The following is a 12222-nucleotide window of genomic DNA, read 5'->3' as shown; positions in this document are numbered from 1 at the left end:
TGAAGATTCGGTAATGTGTTAACACACACCTGAATGCACCAGACCATCAAACGTCTGCTTTTTTAGAAGTGGTCACGCTTGTTGTTAGTCAGTTAAATAAACTGTGTTCTATTATCCTCTTAATTGCTTTGGAAGCATTAAATGTGTACTTGGGTCTTCACAGGCAGCATGAAGTCCAGTGAAAACTTTCTGTTTCACGTGACTGTAACGGTGCTGATTGTTGATCTGTGTGTGCTGCGTGCTATAAATTCGCAAAGATCTCCGGACTGTGTTTCGCACCACTTAAAATTAGGTATTGTTTTCACTCAAGATGGGTGTGCGGTTGCTGTTCAGGGCAAAATCCCTGGACGCGCTGCTCTTGTGATTGGGGGTGCCGAACGCACAACTAAACGTTGTTTAAAGACTGGAGAAGACTAGCAGACTGCCAAATGCAACGCACCTATTCTCCAAACGTTATTACTGCATTTTAAACATTTTGTTCAAAGAAACATGCTTGATATTTTTGTATGAAAGTGTTTTTGTTTTGGGCATATGTTGGTTGTAGCACAAATTTATATTGCAAGCAACTGCCTCATCTTCGTCTCAAGCCAAGAAAAAAGAGACTAGTCAAGTGAGACTGCATGCACTAGTGAAGCCTTTTAGTTAGACTGCTGTATTTAATAGATTTGGATGAAAAAAAAGAGATTTGACTGTTATCAGCATGTGGAAGAATATTTGATTTCAGCAGTGTTGTTGTTGTTGTTGTTTTTAGATTTGTTCTCCTTTTATTATTGTCCAATACAAATGGACTGCAGCATGTATCAATGATAACACTCTATGAGTCTTCACAAGCAATCAAGGGCTGTTATTGTTATGAATTATAGAAGAAATTCGATTCATGTATCGGATGCGCTTGAATGTGCAATATGATGCCATACAGTGCTGTGAAGTATCTGTGCCCCTTCTTGATTTTATTTTTACACATTTAATGAAATCATCATTTAAAAACTGCGTTTTGCGTTTACTCTGGTTACTCTGCTTAATGATCTGAAACATTGTGACAGATGAGAAAAAAGAAAAGAGGGACTCAGGAAGCGGGCAAATACTTTCACACAACACCGTATGTTTGTGCTGTTATTCAGGCACAAGCATTTACATGTCCAACTGTAAAATTGTAAATAGAAATAAAATGCAATGATTTGCAAACCTCATAAACCCACATTTGATTCACAATAGAATATGGAAACAATATGGAACATTTAAACTGAGAAAAAAAATGATTCTAGCTGCTTATCAGTCCTGAGTCTTTATATCTTGTTCTCTTCATGATGTGCCAATTGCTTTCTGTTGGTGGAAGGTCTGGACTGCAGGAAAAATTCCAAGAAAAAAATGGAAAAAACCCCAACATGTTTTACATTAAAGTGGCAAATTAATGAGAAAAATGGCAAATTTGCCAGGAATAATACAAAAAAAACCTTTTTCTTAGATGACCTAATTTAATTCTACTTTTCAATTGGACTTTGCAATAAAGAAATCCTTGTGGTTTAAGTTCAGAATCACCACATTTTCAAAAGCGTCTGAGTTTCAAAGAGTCGTTGTCGTGAGCTGCTATTCATGAGAAAACACACTGATTTGGATGAGGTAACAGCCTGTGTGTGAAGTACTACAGCACAGTTGATATCTTGAGGACTTGTGGTACATCAGGACGCAATCCAACAGATTATTAAAGCATTCAATCCTCATGGTTTGAAGGATTGAAACCATGAGAGGCGTCTTAGGTACTGTAGGCTCAATGTTCTCTCAGATTTGCCACTTTAATGTCAAAAATCTTGAGTTTTTTCTCAAAATTTTATACCCACTCTGCTTTTTTTTTTTAATTTTGGGCCCTCATATGTATGTATATGCCATTCAGCACTGATGGTGCCTTTTCAGATGTGTAATTGCACAGCCCCTGATGCACTCACACACCGTGAAAGACACAGGATTTATCCGGGAGGACATGACGCTCATGTTTTCCAAAAGGAATTTCACATTTCTGACCACAGAGCAGTTTTCCAATTTCTCCGGCATCATTTCTTTATCATGTTCCTGTATGACTTAATATTTTTGTGACCTTCCATCAATTTAAAAAAGAAAAAGAAAATAGTAAAGTCAATTGAAACACTTGATATTATTTCTGTTCCATTATGAAAACAATTTGTTGTAAGATTTTTTGTAGATTTAAAAAAACAAACAAACTAAATTCCTTTTGCAAAGAAATTAAAGAAACCAATTGTATAAATGTCGATATGCATGATGTGAGAGTGCACGCCTTAATGCTGGCCACAGCATGTGATGTTAGATGTCATTATAAATGCAACTTCTTTTTATAGCAGGAATAATTTGCCTGTAAAGGACGAGTGGAAATTTGTGACTTATCTGAAATAAGGGCATTGAGCCAGTGTGCCTTGAGCAGTAAAATTTTAATGACTGAGTGAACTTGTTCTGTGTGTGTTTGTGTGTCATCAAGTAGAAACAGACAAAGCAACCAGAGTTAATAACTTCCTGGGACCAGCAAATTTATTTAAATTTGTTTTCAATAAAAATTCTGCCTTCCAGCAGCAATTAAAAAACTAACACCACAGAGACAAAATAGATTATCGGGACGTAACACTTTTTACTTCACAATGATCCAGTTTGTCTTGTTATCAATGCAACACACTGTAGTGCTGTCTCCTCCCAATCAGGCTGCCATGTTTAGTTCAGTCCACGATAAGTTCTTAGGCTTTTTTCCCATAAAGCTGGCCTAACACACACATCAAGATTAAGTGTAATTCAGCAGTCATGAAGTGGCATCAACAGCAACATAAAGGCTTTAAAAGAAGACAGTCTATGCCAGTGTAACATATGTAGCATCAGTGGCAACACCACAGTTGTTATCCTTCATAGACATGAGGATGTAGCCATCATTGCCCCAGTATGTGGACCAAGAGTTCTTGATGAGCCAGTATGGCTCTCCATTCAGGGTGCCATATCCCACTGCAAGCACAGCATGGTCCAGATCATCCACAGTGTTCCCTGAAAAACAGAACCAGCGAGTTACGTTGTTGTGAGCGTGAAGGATAGTATCTAACGCAATCACTGTGGAAAGAAAAAACACTCACCACAAGCAGGTTCGTAGTAGACGCCGTTACTGTAGAAAACAAACGAGCGATGTGATGCGTCGATACTCACGGCAACGGGGCCGTTTTTAAAGAGCGCCAGCTTGAGGGCCAGTTGATCGCCAGACGTGACGTTCGTGTAGCTCTGGATACGTGCAGCGAGCTCGGACGAGTTAGTGTGGCAAAATCCGTTCTACTCGGAGAGAAAAAAATATTTTTAAAAACTTTCTCACAGCTTCTCGAAATCCTCTTTTGTGTTGAAATCCACTGTTAATAAGCAGGCAGTTATTCTGCTGGCTTTTTAAATATAAATTTGTAGGTTTTGCTTTAACATTTAGGGAGGAATGTATTGAAATGAATCATACGCATGTGATTTACTGGGGTTTGTGGAGGGCAAATTAATGGAAAAACAATCCATTATTTAACGCAGAAAGAAAGTATGTGATGTTTTGCTCCTGATGATTCTATGATAGCTGCAAGGAATGTTATTTTAATTGGAATACCAGAGGGGAGGGATTATTGGAACAAAATGTGAATCTTTGTTTGGGTTCTGAATATTTCTGGACCTTAAAATTGCTGTTTTATTACAAAGGAAAACTTAACAAGGAGCACTGGAGAGAGTGGTAGAATAGCTGCCCAGTAAAGGCCATTTATACACACCAGCAGTGGTCATTTCAACTGGCTTTCATCCATCTCTGGCTTTTTGTGACCTAGCACATGTGGGGCAGCTGGGTTAAAGACATGAACAGACATCACATAGTTTATTTTTAAATACATGTATAATATTTAATACTACTCTTAAACAGCAGATCTATGTCTGCTTAGTTAGAGCATGCTAGATTTATGACTGAATTTTGCAAAATACTGTTCAGGTGTCGCTACTTTTGGGTGACACCAGAGCAATTTGGGATAATCACAGGTCACTGGAAGTCAGTCTCTTCCTTTGATGTTAATAAATACACAGTTATACACAGTGGGGCAAACTGACAGTAACTTTCTGAATGCTTTAAGTACTTAAGAGACACATGAAACAGTCTCTGGTCAAAAGCTTGTTTAACTGTAAGACAGGCTTCCTGAGCCTGAAATCAAACATGCCGTTAATACCACAATGATAAGATTTGTAGAATTACACTATTAACGTCGCTCTTTTAAGGGGCGATCGTGGCTCAAGAGTTGGGAGTTCGTCTTGTAATCGGAAGGTTGCCGGTTCGAGCCCCGGCTCGGACGGTCTCGGTCGTTGTGTCCTTGGGCAAGACACTTCACCCGTTGCCTACTGGTGGTGGTCAGAGGGCCCGGTGGCGCCAGTGTCCGGCAGCCTCGCCTCTGTCAGTGCGCCCCAGGGTGGCTGTGGCTACAATGTAGCTTGCCATCACCAGTGTGTGAATGTGTGTGTGGATGACTGGTTGTGCTTTGGGGTCCTTAGGGACGAGTAAAGCGCTATACAAATAAAGGCCATTTAAATTTTTGATTTGTTGTTGTGAAATCATCTCACCATCCCCATGTAGGCGCCATATGTTTCCATTGTGGCGATGCCTCCGTGCTTCATGATCCACTCGTACGCTCTCCACTCCTCCCCGCCATCGCAGCCGTTATTACCGAAACCCCAGGAGCAGTCGATCAGCATCTGCTGAGACAGAACCTGCAGAGAGCCCGTCTGAAAGACACGAGCAAAAGTATGATTACACTCGGCATTACATCAGCAGCCTGCGCTTACTCTGCACTAATCATGAATCAAACTCTAATAAAATGCAGACATTTTAATCCACTGATCCACTTTATTGACATTTGATTATATGAAACACAAACAAGACAGCTAAACATTTATAATCGGCTTTCATTCCTACACCATTTTTACTCCAGCTGCAATCTACAGGTTTCTAGGCAGATGCTGTGAGATCACGAAGAACTAAATTCAAAGCGTGCCCCCCACTGAGTGGCTCTGTTTATGAACCTGCCCATGGGGGTCACTGCATCGCTCAGGTTCAAAGACGACCTGCTGCAGCCTCACAGCAGTACTTCCTCCTAGCCAAAACAAACTGTTCCTGCAATTATTGCAAAGCAATTAGCAGTTCAAGCTGCTTTACCTCAGTGAGAAATGTTAAGATTATTGCACGGATGAATCCCTTACATTTATATATTTATACATCGTTAAACAAGAAGTCGCTACAGAGACCAAAACCAGACCTTAAAAACATGTTTTGGTGTAAAGTTGGACATTTTTACATGGAAGTCCATCACGACCACTGACAGTGTGAAACAAGGATGCAACTACCATAAAGTTTTCTACTGCATTGTGAAATCTCATTGCAACATCATCTCGGTGCTTTGAACCACATGTGACAGCGAGGGGTAATCTGACCATGAAACCGCGCTGATGCCAAAGAGCATGTCCTGGATAATCCTCCTTTCTGACACTTCAAATGACTAAAATTTACAAAAGGGATAAAGATTTATGGGCTCTTCTCCTACAGACTTTTATAAGGCAGGAGTATTTTTAAAATCACAGATATCACCTCCCCGGTGGCTTTAATAAACTTGCAGTTGCTTCACTTTTCAGACCCAGAAGCTCTATCGATCTTTTATACTTGAGTGAATCGCCTTTGGAGCCAGTCTCAAGGGGCTCACTTCCACATTCACTTTACTTTTCGACCCTGGATTTCGGTGTTCGTTATGTACTTTGCATTTTCTGATCAGTAATTTAAAACTAGATGAGTAAATAAATACTAAGATCAGATTTTACTGATACTCAATGGTAAATTTCCAAGCGCAGCACCTTAAGTTTACTGCAATGCAAAAACATTTTACTTCAGTTAATGTTTAAATGTTGTTACTGCACTGCGATGAAGCAGGAGCTTTAATGTAAGTATTATCCCTGAGACTTCCTCCATCACTGGACCTCAGCCTAGGAGTTACAGAGCTACAGGCCAGGGGCAAGACACATAATTAAGAGTCTCCTATGTGAGGGAGAGACACAGAATTCGGTCACTTCAATGGGGTGCCGTCAAGTCCCAATAAACTGATCCTATGTTTGGATCAAGTTGCTAGGCAACATGGGATAAGGAATGCCTTTGAGCTCAGCTTTCTACAGGATGGAGGCAGCCCAAAGCTGACGTCCCCTCAGACTCATTCATTCACACAGACACACACACTGTAAAGCCCGTCCAACACGACTGAAGTTACACAATGAATCTTCCTGTGGATCTATCCCCAAAAGGAGGGCTGCACTTCGGAGAGAAGGATGTTTGTTTGTTTTTTTTATTTTTTAAAAAAGGTCAGTAGACTCAAACAGCAGCCCTATGCTAAATAAATGTGACAGATTGTCATATCTATCTAATTTACAAATGGTTATTTTTAATTTTGCAAATAATTCTGCTGGTTTTGTCACAAAGAATCTATATCAGTCATGCACCTTGAATAATTTGCATCTTTGTATTTTATTCATTTCACTGGGCGTATTCTTCTGCCTGCACGAGCCACTTCAATACAAGGAGTATTAAAATAAAACCTAATTTCTCCCTAAAACATCAGAAAGATAGATATAGATTTATACCAAACGTAAGTGCACTGGAAATAAACCCAAACAAGAACAGATGAAGCATCAAGCTGAGCATCTGCGGCTTCAAAGAGAATAGGGAAGGAGCCCCATTATTCGAAGACACTGGAATGGGGCCAAGGACTGTGCAGCAAGCTGCCTCCTATCCTTTTTACCTTTAAGAAGAGAGCGCCCTCTACTGCTCCAGTGGTGGCAAAGCTCCAGCAGGAGCCACAGATGGCCTGGTCCTTTACTGGGGTCACGGCGCCTGGGAGGCCAGAGTTAAGGTGAAAAAACAAACCTTCCTCACAGATGCATCTTTGGTGAATATTTAAAGCTTATACACACCATAAAGCCTCCAGTCGAGTGACTCGGGAAGATTGACTCTTTTGTAAGCTTTGAAGGGGAAGGGGAGCCCTCTGTTTGGGGTCTTTCCCCTTTTTCTTCCCCTCATGGTTGCCAGCTCAGACATGGTGCGATCCGACAGAGAGTTCAGAGCCAGAGAGAAAGACATGCCCGCTCTGTTCTTAGAGTGAATGTACCTAGAAAAACAGGGAACCAGTCAGACACACCGCTGAAAAACTACTACTAAAGCTGTAGCCTCACAATTATTATTAAAGTATTAAATGTTGCGCTCACCGTAGGTTAAGAACAAAAGCATGCTCCCTCTTCTCGTGCTCCCTTTCATCGCTGTACTGCCGCTGGAACTTGTCCTTGAAATGGCTGAACATGCGCTGTGACTGGCCTGACGCTGAGGTGTGGATGAGATCTTTCATTGGATTGGCCAACATATGGTGCTCCACTCCAGGACCAGGAAACCCACCACAACTCATGCCTGTATAGAAACACAACAAGAAGGAGTTTTTGTTTTTCTTTTGTCCTCTGAGTCTTCCAAAAGGTCGAGCAGGTATATATTTACACAAACCTTCAGGCAGCAGGAAGACTTTGGGGTTCACGTCAGTGCTGAACTCCTTGTATTCCACCAAGTACTTGTCGTAATGGGACCCCAGCAGAGTGTTGTATCCCATCATCTCATAGTGAATGGGAATGGGGGTGTCTTTTCCTCCATCTGCACCTCGCTCTGAATGTGTCACCCACAGTGTGTACGTGTTCTTCTTGTAACCCACAGTGGTCACATTCTGCCAGACTTCACACAGGGAACCTCTGTAGTACTCCACCCTCAGGAACTAAGGAGGGAAATGAACAACTTGACTTGTCAAAATAAAAGATAAAAACATTCAATGAAATATGTGACTACGATATAAATACTCACAAATGGTGACGGTTTGTTTTCCACTAAGACATACTCCTCATGAAAATGTAATTTACAAAATGAACATGACACTGTAATAAAGATCTTATGACTTATGAGCCCACAAACTCATCAGAAAAGGTTTACTGAGGTAAGCAGTTGAGTCATTTACCTGTTTTCTTTTGCGGTTTTGCTGACACATCACCACTGACCGTGTGATGTCAACTTGTTAACCATTAATACCATGATTGTGTGACAATCATGGTGACAACATAGGATCAAGTGAATGCGTCTATAGTGACACGGGTCTAGAGAGTGACCATCTGACAACCCTCGAACGTGAGGAGGAAAATGAGTACTCCAAGACCAGCGGTGAATGATTGCTGGAGGCTGATGGCAGTTGCTGCAAAAATGACTGCTATAACCAAAGTCACACAGGCCTACAGACAGGTTAATGGTTTCCTGGAAACAACCTGTCACTAAAGAAATATTAGTATTCCCCCAATGTTAGTAATACTGGTAATGGTAGCATATTCCCATTTACTGGTCTGACTGTAAGTGAAAGGCTTATCTACAAACACTGGCAATCTACTAGAAACACTGCCAACTGGTTGGGGAATAGAAGTTTCCCTAGCAACCGGTGGTTGCATCATGTCCAATGTCGAGGTCAACTCTTAACCGATGTGTGCGTGACCTCAGTACACTCTGACTTCTTCTTGCAGTAGGGTAACTACCCCCTTCTGGCCATTAGAATGATAGTATACAGCTTTAAGACTTTTCTGCTTTGGCTTCTGTTTTAACAACCGGAGACTGTTCCATATATACACTTTTACTCATGAAGATCAAACTGAAAAGTGGAATAAAAAGAAATAAAACACACACCTGGAAGCCCTGCACATCGGGGAGCGCAGCCTGCGGTGTGACTGCTTCGTCCTTTGTTCCGTTAATCTGGAAGCACTTCATCACATTTAGCTCCTCTTCAGTGGTCTCAGGCGAGATCTTATAGGCAGTGCCATACTGCTGCTCTGAAGCTAACTGGTAAGTCAAAACCTGGCCTGTTGGTGATAAAGAGTGTTAAAATGAGACATTATTGACTTCTCTAATGTTAATAGTACATTTATTTTGTTAATAGCTCAAGATTTCTGAATGAATATGCTATGTGTGGCTCAGACAAAACCTTATTAGCTATAGTCAGGGCTTTTTGGCGTATACACCTGTCAGTAGAAACGCATTATATCAGGATTCAATTTTATTATTATTATTTCATTACTACTTTGAATGTGTTCATTCTTCCTTTTTCCTAACAGACTACAGTTATGTACAAGTCAAGATGATGATTTGTCTGATGGAAGAAAAACTAAATAAAGAGGAGTATTTGTGGGTAAGTTTGCACCAGCCGTCATCAGCACTGTAAGCATATAAAAACACAATTTTAGTACAAAGTCACATGCAACACAAGTCATCAGATTATGTTCATCACGCGTGCTTACTCTGTCTTTTTTCACTTCTTTTTTTGCGATAATGTTACAGTCTGGTATCGTTTCTCTTACACAACAGGCACTCAATTTCAAATTACTGATTAGCCAAGCAGGGGAATACAGAATCTGCTTCAGGAGAATCAGCTGAAGGGGGTTTCTCACCGTGGTAGTAGTCTATCCGGCTTGACTTTGCTGTTAGGTCTAACCAGGCCTCAAATGGTTCCTCAATTTCAGCATAGGGCAGAGAGATGATTCCTGAAATGTAAATACTCAATGAAACATAACTTCCAACAAGGCCCAAAACATACTGTGTAACCCTCTGTTAGTTCACAGCTTACCTTTGACATGATAGCTCTTTCCAAAATCAGGAAGGCTATGTACTGCCTTTGCCTCTGTACCTGACAATGAAGCAGAGGTGACAACACATGTTAGTAATATAACTACAGAGCTGTGTGCAACAAGCAGCAAATAGCAAAGCAAGAAATACTGACAGCTATCCCTGGATATTTGCTATAACTGGTTACATGGACGCTACAAACACTGGTCATTTACAGACGCCTTGTTAACTTCTCACACACGGAGCAGAGGATAAAACAGACGTTTGTAGCCATTTTGGCAATATAAGTTATAAAATTAGATAAACTTCTCATACCCCAACCTTCCTTTTTTAAGTTTTAAAGCCCACTTTATCATAAAAGGAACAGGTTAAGCTTTGGTAAATAATAAAGTTAGTTGTGTGCCGAATTAAAGAGTGGTTAGTGGCGCTCATAAATTAGCACTTCTCTCAAGCTAAAACAGGAAGACTTTAATGTGAAAGTTAAAAATTATCGTATGTATTCCTGCTCTACTGTATAGCTACTTACACACAAAGATAGCCTCTTATTTAGCAAACTGAATGCTAATGTACGTTTATTAACATGTTTATTTGCACGTAACGGCTGCGTAACAAGACCCCCGAGTGCTAGCTACCTCCACAGCATGTAACGCTGGCTGACTGTAAACAGCTAACCTAAAAAAACAAATATGAAATGTATTTCCTTACCAGCGACATCGCACAAAAAAATAGCTGCAATGTACCAAAGCTGCATTTTTTTTCTTCTGTATTCTCAGAGTGACAATGAGAACAGCTGGCAGACTAAAGCCAAACCTCACAGAAACACATTGCTCTGCGGACGTTCTTTAACCCCCAAAACAATGATTAAATCATGGAGAACGGTGCCTGCCCGGTCCACCAATCACATCGCGCCGAGGAAGTGTCTCCTCCAATCACAGTTTTATTTGCACGCACATCATGTGAAGCATGTCATATGACTGTAGTTAACTAGATAATAGGAAAACAGCGGAAAGGGCAGTGTTTGTGTGAACTACCACTGCGTGTCACGAAGCCGAGGCTTCCCCTTTTTTGTTTGGAGCTCTTAAAATCCTTAAATCAATCAGACGAAAATACTTTGATAAGATAACTTAATTGTGTGCTAATTGTATGTTAAATGACATTTACAACAGGATTAGTCAGAGTTCCCTCTTGGGTTTTGTTTGTTATAGAGAAGGGTTGCTTTTTTAAAAGCTATTCTTTATATACAATCCTGTGCAAAAGTGTCAAGTCGCCCCATTTTGATTCCCATTTTGATCCAGTGATGTCGAGAATAGTCTTTCAAAGTTTCTGAAGGGTTTTCAAAGTTTTCTTTGGACAATAACTGCTTTTTTATTCAGTCCAATCCTCATACCTGACCATTTCCAGAAGTTTTTAAAACAATTTCTATTATTCATTTTTATTTATTTATTTATTTTTTAGAATGGAATAGATAGAATAGAATAGCCCTTTATTGTCATTGTACGTGTAAAATGAAGTTCAATTCAATAAAACTTTATTGATCCTGAAGGTTGACCCCAAAGGAAATGGGGTTAAGGCTGCCGACCTTTGCCAGCGCCGACTTACCCTTCTGACCATACATACATTACACAAACACCACATGGGGAAGACAGGTCAGAGAGGTATAACAATGGAAAATGCACCACATGAGGAAAGATAAGGAGAAAAAAAACAACTCCCCCCAGACTGAGCTCCAACAGGGAGATCGGTTTGAGAACAGAAAAAAAAAAGTTGTGGGTGCTCCACACCAACGGTGCCAGAATAAAATATAAAGAGTAGAAAGCAGGAAAAAATAGCAAAAGAGGACAAATATATACAATACAGAGGAATATATTCGGAAATAAGAGAAAGACAGACATTGGAGAACAAAATAGCTTCAAATAGTGGCCTGAGTGATGAGGGTCACACAGACCATGGCTCAGATTCATGAGGTGGGTGTTTGTTAACAGTCTGAATGGCCCAGGGGAAGAAACTGTTACTGGGTCTGGAGGTGTGGGACCTGATTGACCTGAGGCGCTGACCAGAGAAGCGGGTAAACAGATGGTAAGCTGTGTAAGGGCTTACCTATGATTTTCCTAGTTTTCCTGAGACAGGAGGATCTGGCAATGGTCTCCAGGGTGTCAGAGGGCAACCAATAATTTTTTTGGGTGGTGTTGATTACCCTCTGTACAGCCGTCCTGTTGTCAGTAGTGGACTCTGTCTATCAAACACCCAGTGTGGAGGAGATGCTCTCCACAGAGGAGCAGTGAAGGCCAGCAGCAGCTTCTGGTCCACGTAATTCTTCCTCAGGACACGGAGGAAGTGCAGCCGCTGCTGGGCCTTTACCAGGGCGTTGGTGTTGTGGGTCCAGGTGAGATCAGGGGAGATGTGGGTGCCCAGAAACCTGAAGGTGGAGATAGATTCAACCCATTCCCCATTTATAATTAGAGGGGAGTGGACCTGTCTGTGTCTTTCCATTATGAGTTCTTTTG

General features: G+C 40.9%; 1 protein-coding gene across 1 annotated transcript; it reads right to left on the bottom strand.

Annotated features, from left to right (window-relative positions):
- Window positions 1-2467: 2467 nt before the first annotated feature.
- Window positions 2468-10578, bottom strand: LOC146610018 (digestive cysteine proteinase 2). The gene is made up of 11 exons (XM_085345729.1): window positions 10424-10578; window positions 9720-9779; window positions 9544-9636; window positions 8786-8958; window positions 7577-7838; window positions 7291-7486; window positions 7000-7193; window positions 6828-6919; window positions 4612-4773; window positions 3123-3312; window positions 2468-3036 (listed from the first exon to the last, which is right to left on the bottom strand). Exons 1-11 carry the CDS (start codon window positions 10467-10469, stop codon window positions 2849-2851), a joined length of 1656 nt encoding a protein of 551 aa, XP_085201855.1. The 5' UTR covers window positions 10470-10578; the 3' UTR covers window positions 2468-2848.
- Window positions 10579-12222: the final 1644 nt, after the last annotated feature.

The sequence above is a fragment of the Diplotaxodon limnothrissa genome, linkage group LG22, assembly GCF_057381915.1.
Source record: "Diplotaxodon limnothrissa isolate DT_005_m linkage group LG22, D_limnothrissa_male_GT1.1, whole genome shotgun sequence".
NCBI classification, from domain to species: domain Eukaryota; kingdom Metazoa; phylum Chordata; class Actinopteri; order Cichliformes; family Cichlidae; genus Diplotaxodon; species Diplotaxodon limnothrissa.
The sequence above is the reverse complement of the archived record's forward strand: the minus strand, read 5'-3'. Positions and strand labels throughout refer to the sequence as shown.